At 34.8% G+C, this 9,219-nt stretch overlaps 1 protein-coding gene across 1 annotated transcript; it reads left to right on the plus strand.

Annotated features, from left to right (window-relative positions):
- The first annotated feature begins 292 nt into the window (after positions 1–292).
- On the plus strand, positions 293–3,215 carry LOC132619016 (E3 ubiquitin-protein ligase RSL1-like). Its single transcript, XM_060334005.1, has 2 exons — positions 293–814; positions 2,514–3,215. The coding sequence occupies exons 1-2, from the start codon at positions 665–667 to the stop codon at positions 3,063–3,065; spliced, it is 702 nt and encodes a 233-aa protein (XP_060189988.1). The 5' UTR covers positions 293–664; the 3' UTR covers positions 3,066–3,215.
- The last annotated feature ends 6,004 nt before the right edge of the window (positions 3,216–9,219 follow it).

The raw sequence follows: 9,219 nt of genomic DNA on the forward strand, positions 1-9,219 counted from the left end.
ACGGGAGGAGAAAAGGAGAAGGAAAGCTCTGTTATACTAGGGTTAAGATCGAAAGAGAGGAGAAGAGCTAATTTGGGAGCTTTATTTGAAGGAAAAAACGGGAATATGAAAGAGACGAGAAATACAATGGGGGCAAAATGATTTATAATTTTTTTTTAAAATTCTTGGACGAGAATATATTTTTTTAAACTTGAGACTTATTTTGACGCCTCAATAACTTGTCTCCATTTAATTAGTCTTTCTAAATAAATGTGGCCTGTCACCTAATAATTAAAATTTGGATCCTGATTCCGAGAAAAAACTTGTTATGGGCCTGTCGCCACACTTCCCCAGAGTGAGAAGAGAGGATGCTGAGAATTCTTTCACACTCTTCCTCATAAACTCCAGAGTTGAAAAACAAAGCAGAAGGTGAAGAGCCCATAGCGGTTTATCAGTGGTTAAAAAGCTCTTCCCAGAAAGAATGGAAGTTAAGGACGAGCAACGCCGTGAAATACGATCTCCTCTTCGCCTATCAACTCCATATGGAAGAAGCTATGTACAGCTCCCTCCCAAAAGAAAATGCACTTCAAGTTGAAGACTCACTTTTTACAATGAGGAAGTCATCCCAAAGGAATTGTCCAAATACAAGCAGCAAATCCACGATTGTGAAAATGCCGAGGCGAAGATGAAGAAAATTGAGATACTGAAAAAGTGTAAGGGTTTGGTTGAAAGTGCTCCACTATTGACTAATGAAATTGCACTGCTTGAAGGGCTTCATGTTTCTACAAGTCTGGTATTGATATGGGTTATTATCTTTTTGGATCGTAAAAAATATGTGAGTCCTCTCCCCCTACCATATGTAATGCTATTAATACTCCATCCATTTTATTTATCGTGTCTATTAAAAATAGTTAGCCCATTTTTAATTGTCCAATTTAGAAAATCAATTTTACCACCCTTAGTATATTAATAAGTCAGATTTTTCAATTCCTTTTTCCAAAACTTTGGAATTATGAAAGAGATTTTCCGATTCATTTTTCCAACACATTGTATAAGATGAAAAGATATGAAAATTTTGGCTCTTTGGTAAACGTGCCAAGTTAATACATGACAAGTAAAATTCTCTCAATTTCAAAATAAATGAATTTTTAAGACTTTTTCTTTTGTCCCAAATAAGTGAATTTTTCAAGGTGCCAGAGGTTATTAATTAAATTTTTCCAAAGCTACCTTCTTTTTAATAGTTTTTCCAAATCCCAACACTTACTATTTCAACTTTTAAGAGTGGTTTGGGAAAACACATAGGGTAATTTAGTTAAAATGTCCCTTTAATTAATGGCCATTAATTAGATTTCTTAATCACACCCCAAAATTCATTTATTTGGAATGGAGAGAGTAATGTTTATCATCTGTAACAAATTAAATATTCTGATCCTGGACATTTCTAGAACAGTTTAGTTGTGATTTTATAGTATTTTGTCATAAGAATATAATTAATCAGGTATTAGTAGATGCAGTGACCCAGTGAAAATTTGACACATGCTTGAGTCAGAGTGAATAAATCAGTGTCACGTTTGGCCATAAAATTTTGATAGATTTTGAAAACAAATCTTCAAATCTCAAATTCTGGCTCAAACCTGTTTTTGGGCCAAGATCTATGTTTTGGCCTTTTCAAAACTTTTAAAAACTACCCCAAATATTTGTATTTTGTAAAAAGAACCCATCTATTTATGACCCAACTAATTCTATCTACCATGTTCTTCCATTAAAGCCGTATCAACCATGCTCATCGTAAAGAGATTGTTCGTACAATGTGGGAAGATTATATTAAAGAATAACTAGTTACTATCGTTATTTTTTTTTTTTCTTGCACAAATGGATCTTTGTATTGTAATTTGAATTGTAGTAGCTACTAAGCGTGTTATTAGCAGTTGTTATTAAAATATCATGTTCTGCATAATTTGGGATTAGCGACTATGTATGTTTTGTATGGTTGGGTATTCTTGATAGTTTTTAGAAATATGAGTATAAGTAATGTTTCATGTTTTCCAAAACAAAAAGTGAAATATGTTTTGAAAACTATGACCAAATACATTTTCAAAACTTGAAAAACTTAACCCAAATCAAGTTTTTCAATTTGTTTTCGGGAATCTATGGCCAAACGCTAGCTCAGAGTGGTTTTTGGCAACAAGAAAAATCATTCATCCTTAAAATTCTTAATATGTCTCTTTCTAGTTATGACGAGGAACAAATGAGGAGTTGTTGAGCTAATTGAGAATAACTTAGTTGCCTAAAGTAGATTCTTTAAAAGTACTTATGATATGTTTTTGGGTCTGTCAGTTTTTATCTTAGGATAGAGTAGGGTATAGTGTATGGTTTTTATCTTGGATTTATAGTGTATACACCCACTCTCCTCTATCGCGCACTAACTGGAGAGTTCTTCATGCACAAGGTTGAGGCAAACTGTTTCATAGAATTTATTAATATTGTATTATGTATAAATCCCGCCTCATTACGATTGATGTATGTTTTTGCAGGTTAGGGGCAAATTGCATCCAGGGGAGGGAAACATTGTTGCACTGGTTGAACAGGCAACTTCTCTTTTAAGAAAATTTGTGGATTGTATACCATTTCTTTTGACACCGAACACCGTCAACTTTGCAAATAAACGTGCTACTGATGCCATAGTCTCCCAGGTTAAGCAACCATTAAAAACTACTCGAAAGAGAAAGAGCATCACCAAGAGTTGTGCTATTTGTCTGCAGGATATTGATATAGATCATATGTTTCTAATTAATGGTTGCCTGCATTGTTATTGCATTTCCTGTATGAATAAACATGTGGAAGCTAAGCTCCTTCAAGGAATGCTACCAGAATGCTCTCATGATGGATGCAAGTCCAAGTTGAAAATAGATAACTGCAAAAAGTTTTTGACACCCAATCTATATGATTTGATGAGTGAACGTGTGAAGGAAACTACCATTCCTATCACGGCAAAGATTTACTGCCCAAATCCCGAATGTTCTACATTGATGTCAAAAGCAGAGGTCCAAATTTCTGCCCAAGGTGGGGCCGTAACGTGCACGTAATGTTGCCTCATTTTCTGTATCAATTGCAAAGTTCCTTGGCATCAAAGCATGACTTGCCTTGCCTATAGAAGATTGAACCCTTACAAGTGCTTAGACGACCCAAAGCTCAAGTCTCTTGCTACACACAGTCGTTGGCGTCAATGTGTAAAGTGCAGCCATATGGTGTCCCTTGCGGAAGGTTGCTATCATATTTACTGCAGGTCCTTTGCTTCTTCTTCCTTCTTACATTCTTGTTGTACATGTTGGTGTTGGAGTTATACTAACTCAATTAGGTAACAGGAAGTGATTCACAAGAACTTAAAATGTTACAAGCATGACTATAGTTCATTCTCTTGAAAGGGAAAATATAAAAGTAGTTATCGAAATAAGGTAATTTGTAGCATACACTGCTTTCTTTTTTCCTTTGATCTTTAGGTTTAGGTACTGTTAGTGATTGGTGGGAACGTCCTCAGAAGATACATGTTTTTGTGTCCTAAGTACAATGATTAAGCTTGTTTGACTTAATTGGTAATTTTCCGACAACGTTTTAAGAATTGCCTGCTTGACTGGTTGGTGCTGCTCTAAGCCAATAAACTATAAGCTGAAGATAAGAATATTGTTCTTTGTAGCTTAAATAAGTACCAGGTTGTCACAAGCCACATAAAACGTGTGGCTTGTATTTGCTATTAAGCTGATTAGTCCAACCAAAACATCATATATTGAAGATACCAATGAGATCCCTAGTGAAAATCATGAAGTCTGACTGGAAAACGAAGGACCATATGTTTACCAAAAATAAAGGAAGAGGAAAAAGTATAGCAATTCTTTCGTTGGAAGTTTTTGCTCCATTACTCTGTTCTGACTTGTCATAATTTTGGGTGAAGTTGTTGCATCTGTTCAGATGGCTGGAGTTACAAGCTAGATACAATATGCTTTTCATGACAGAACTTTTCAACATTTTGGAAGTTCTTCTCATTTCTTTATTAGGTGATTTTAACTATTGCCAATGGAGAACAGAAAGAGCATCTGTTTTAAGGAGGTGCACTAAACAGGGATAACTTTTTAAGTTGACAGTACAGTTAGCTTATCATGCTGCAAATCAGTTTTATTTTGACAAAGAAACCAGATCGTTTGCCAAAATCCTTCCTGTATCCTCTGCTATGAGAGACGGACCACCTCAATTATGTTGGCGCACTTGTTTGTTGTGAGTGACCAGCTTGCTCTGTCGGGGCGGCTCAATGATGTTGGTGGCCTAAAGCCAAAATATATTAAAAAGGCCTTAAACTTATTTCATAAAATTCATATTAATTTATAATGAGACACAAAAGAACCACTACATTTTTGGTCTAGTGGTAAGAGCACACAAAGTTCTGAATTCTGCCGTGGGCAAAAACATGGTTATAAGGTAGAAAACCGGGCCCACCGAGTTTCTAACTTTGCATCACTTGCTTTCGGTGATTTCTCAGTTAAAAAAAGATGACCCATAACTGCACTTGATTGCTGGTGCATGAATCAAACATGACAAAATTAAGTAGCTAATTTAGAACATCGAGTTGAAATTCGAAGGTAAAATCATCAAAAACATGATAGAGAAATGAGTGTTACATAGAGAAGGAAAAATTAGAATAAAAAAGGAATATAAATATACTATTTGAGTTATTTTAAAAAAATTACCGTTATTTTTTTGGGGCCTTAAATATTTGGGGGACTAAGGTCGAGGCTTCATTTGATCCCTGTGCTCTGTATTTCTGTAGATTCATTTTTGGATTGGACGGTTGTCGACTCGACCCATTTTGTAGAAGAGGGTTATAATTTGATTTGCAATGAGCATTTTTATTGGTTGCTGGATGTGCTGGAAGGTAAACCTTTTAAAGTGGCAGCCTTTCAGTGTCTTGAGGGAAGACTGGGAAAGTAAGTTTATTCTGGTCAAGGTATAGGAATGATATCGGGGAAAGAACATGATACTGGTAAGGGTGGTATGTGTTAGAAATGTGTAATTATTTCAACTACTAAAAAGGAAAAGAGAGCGGAAAACTTAACAGACACTCAACTTGCATGACTAGCATCTTTCAGCTGTATAATCTTTGTGCTATTGTATTTTAGAAAGGCCTTAAATACGTATTGGTCTAAAGGTATGTGGAAAGCATCATGCATCCAAGTGTTTGCACCAGAGCTGGAAATGAAGTTCGAATGGAACATGGACACTAGGGTTATCAGAAACGAAAACCTCTAGGTGAATTCTTCCCATCTGTGTGTTGGTGAGAGGCAGTAGGTACCCAATGAATTAGTGGATGTCTCGCAAATTGATCCAAACACCACTGTTGTTAAAAAAGAAGAAGATCTGGAAGTATCAAATGGAGACTTATGAAGTAACTCCTCATTCAGACCGAAAAGGTGACAAAGAGGACCTGAATAATTTGTCCCTTTAGTTGTTATCATCTCAAAAAAGAAAATGCCTTGTCCCTTTAGATGATGGAGCATCCTTTCTCTATGCTTTAGTTCTTCCAAAGCCTTTGATCTTTGCCTAAAGTGTATGTGATGCATGGGTCTCTGTCTTCCAATGTTGAGGACTTGTACTCTACTTCTTAATTGTGAAGAATCGTGCAGCTTGTAAACGAACTTGGACAGAGAAAAGTACAAATAGGAAATATATCAGTTGGTCATCCAGACAATATGAGTCCCTCGCAATACCAGAAACCGTATAATTATGAGAATCCTCAAGTATTGCTAAATGAGGTCGAAAGTAGGAGGGTAAGGTTTTAGGACTGAATCCCACCTATAGACCAGAAACTAAACATCTCTTAGACATTAAATGCCGAGGTAATTAGGTGATCCTTTTTTCCTTGGGTTTTTTTGAAGTTTGTTGCAACTGTTTATTTTATTCCATGAAATAAATTAATCTAGGTGTCTCTAACCGAGTCTAAGGGAATTGGAATCTTTTCATTTCATTTGTGGTAGAAGGTGATTCTATGACACTCACATCTATTGTTCTTTGAGCAAATTTTGTTGTTTCTTTGCTGACAATATTTGTTCTTTTTGAAACTGGTAACTTTACAATATTTGTTCTATAAATATTCTTGCCTTTTTCTTTCCTTTATTTGGGCAGTGGGGTGGTGTGAGTTGGGTATACGCTGTAATTCATGATTTTACGAAGTTTAACAGGAGAATTGAATACAATCTTATTGTCATTGAAAAGTTACATGGTTTGAACTTCCTTCCCTTATCAAGTAAGTTTTGTGGCTGAACTTCATTTGATGTTGTAAGAGCTAAGTTTGAGAGTGAGTACCTCAAATATTTTTTCCCCATATGTGGTCACGAGTTTTGTTACACATGCGGAGCTGAATGGAAGAACAAGAAACGGACATGCTCCTGCAGAATATGGGACGAGCGATATATCATTCATCAAAATTGATGCCAACCAAGGAGACACCGATCGTGATGACTGTTCTTGTCTATTTTGCAGAGACTAGTCACCAGTGAGAAGAGATGGGAGTAAATGTAACTTTCGTATGTGCAGTTCTTTTGTTTCATGGGGCTCCTGTACTCTTCTTATTAATACATGCTGCAAGGCTGCTTATATGTATTAGTAGTTTTTGGACAAACGATTTTCCTTTCGTGATAGTTTTTGAGGTTGAAGGGAGCCTTGGCGTAACTGGTAAAGTTGCTGCCATGTGACCAGGAGGTCATGGGTTCGAGCTGTGGAAACAACCTCTTACAGAAATGCAAGGTAAGGCTGCGTACAATAGACCCTTGTGGTCCGGCCCTTCCCCGGACCCCGCGCATAGCGGGAGCTTAGTGCACCGGGCTGCCCTTTTTATAGTTTTTGAGGTTCTGTGGTAGTATGTGGTTTCCTTTTTCAATCTTTTAAAAAGAGCATCGCGTTAATTGCAAGGGCATGCATGGGTTAAGATAGAATCACTATTTCCTTCACCCTTGCTATGTTTCCGAAAAATATCTCCACTCTACGTCCCAAGTGTTGATGATTTCCTTAATGACGATTTAGTCTTCCATTTTTAATCATGTGTTGAATTATGCATGCAACATAACGTGGATGTATAGAAAAGCTGTGAGCAACATTGGTCTCACAATCACAACAAACAAACGTGGACATGATAATTTATTTACATGTACGTTTAAAAAAAATATCATACTCTTATGGCGTAGATAAAATACGGTGTAGTGATAATTAGTGTAAAGCTAGTATTTAAGGGTAAAGTTGGAAGTAAAATAATTGGTATTGAGGGGTTGACCACCAAGGTTCAACATATCCACAAGAAGTATGTCGTAGAAATATGAATATTAAGTTAGACATGTCGTACAACGTTAGATAAGATTGGAAATAATGACATCCAACAAAATATATAAGAACCACGATAGGGATAGGTGTTGAAACCAACCGAATCTAGCATTGTAATATATATCTGGTTCGCAAATATTTTCTCAAAAAATAAAAAAAATTTAAGAGATCATGTTTGAATTTTCTGCTTCTTGATATGTCATTGATAATATTAATACTAATAAGGGTTTTCACCCTCCTATACATGGGTGCTTCTTCTTCATTTGTAAGCATCCAATCCACGTAGAAAAGTACATATGGTGAAGAAAAATAAAAAGGTTTGAGAGGCTTTGTAGTGAGGATATTTCAAAAGAGGGTGTTTTTTTAGTGCATTAGCCTCGAGAATATGTGATACTCGAACGCAAAGTATATATAATCTCACTATAGTTATATTATTTTGCTCCTCTTAGGTCGTGATTTTTTCCCTTAGTAAATAGACGGGTTGTCCGCGTAAAAATTTCGGTATCCTTATTTCTCTCCCTCTTTTATCCCCGATAATTAAAAGTGAATATTTCTGTGGGTATTCCACGTTGCTCAACAAATAGAAGATGGTAGAAGTGAAAGATTTATATAAGCGATATCAAGTGATTAGAATTAAGCCTTTCTCGTGTTGATTCTATTGATGGTGCTAATTAATAAGCATGATTTGAGGAGATTTTATTTGAACCAATTTTTGAATTCCATCTCTAGCTACTACAGAATCAGATGTGGGAGTTTCTTTGCATCTAGCTTCTCACGAATAAAGGGGGAATATAATTAGATTAGTGTTCACGCTCTTGGCAAAATTTCCTTTCCTTCTCGAGGATGCATACTCCTATGTTCAACAGGAAGAGAGTAACGAGGTGTTTACAATTTTGTCTGACTTTTTCGTCTAATTTAATTTCTTTATGCTTCTTGATCATTAATAATTTAGACATGTTATTTTTATCTAAGATTTATCAATAATGACTTAAAATAGTAACTATAGCACTCCCTGTCTCAATTTATGTGGCACAGTTCGGATTCTGAGAGTGAAACGATTTAATTTTGACTATAAATTCGAACATGTAATCTTTAAGTTTTTTTTTTTTTTTTTGAAATAAAATTTAAGTCATAATAATTGATAATTTAAAATATTTAAGGCATTAGTGATATTTTAAAAATCATAGATAAAAATATACCAAAGTATGTTCCATCCAAATCATAGTTAATATTATATTACTATATATAATAAGGGGCAATCTAATGAATTTTGTAGTCCTTAGTTGCATCTTAACTATTTAGTTGAGCATCTTGCTAATCAAAAGAAGAGCTCTTTCAAATTTTCCCTTGTACTTGCTATTTATTGCATGACATATCAAAGTATGTTCCATCCAAATCAAGATACTTCCAAACCTTTTTGGTAATTACATGGCCCCTTAGTTCAACTTTTTGCAAGTGAAGTATGTACCGTGACTTTTTTTGTGTCATATATTTAGCCCTATTTTATTCCTTTATTACTACTTAAGTTGCCACTTTCAATTTGATAAATATAAAAAAGTTTAAGACTCTTTAAAATGCTTAAAAAGTTGTGAATGGTGATGATGTCATCTAAAAGAAATAACTATCCACAAAGACAAACTATATAATACAAATAACTTTGAAGACTTCATTTGGTATTGAGAGAGAAGTCTTTAAATGATATTTTCACTTTATAAATTCTAAGATTATATAAATTTCTCTTGATCTTATCTTTTATTTTGAAAATATAAATTTAGGTATGGTATTTTAACATAAAATAAAAGCGAGAACAAATAATTTTTTTAGGTACGTTGTTGTATTGAGACATGATTTAATTATTTAAATTTAGTTGATCCTAAT

The sequence above is a fragment of the Lycium barbarum genome, chromosome 11, assembly GCF_019175385.1.
Source record: "Lycium barbarum isolate Lr01 chromosome 11, ASM1917538v2, whole genome shotgun sequence".
Classification (NCBI taxonomy): Eukaryota; Viridiplantae; Streptophyta; class Magnoliopsida; order Solanales; family Solanaceae; genus Lycium; species Lycium barbarum.

Bases quoted from the DNA above. Each gene is read 5' to 3' on its own strand.
- LOC132619016 (XM_060334005.1), top strand. From the start codon at position 665: ATGAAGAAAATTGAGATACTGAAAAAGTGTAAGGGTTTGGTTGAAAGT. The intron at 815-2,513 runs GTGAGTCCTCTC...ATGTTTTTGCAG, and splicing joins TTTTGGATCGTAAAAAATAT to GTTAGGGGCAAATTGCATCC.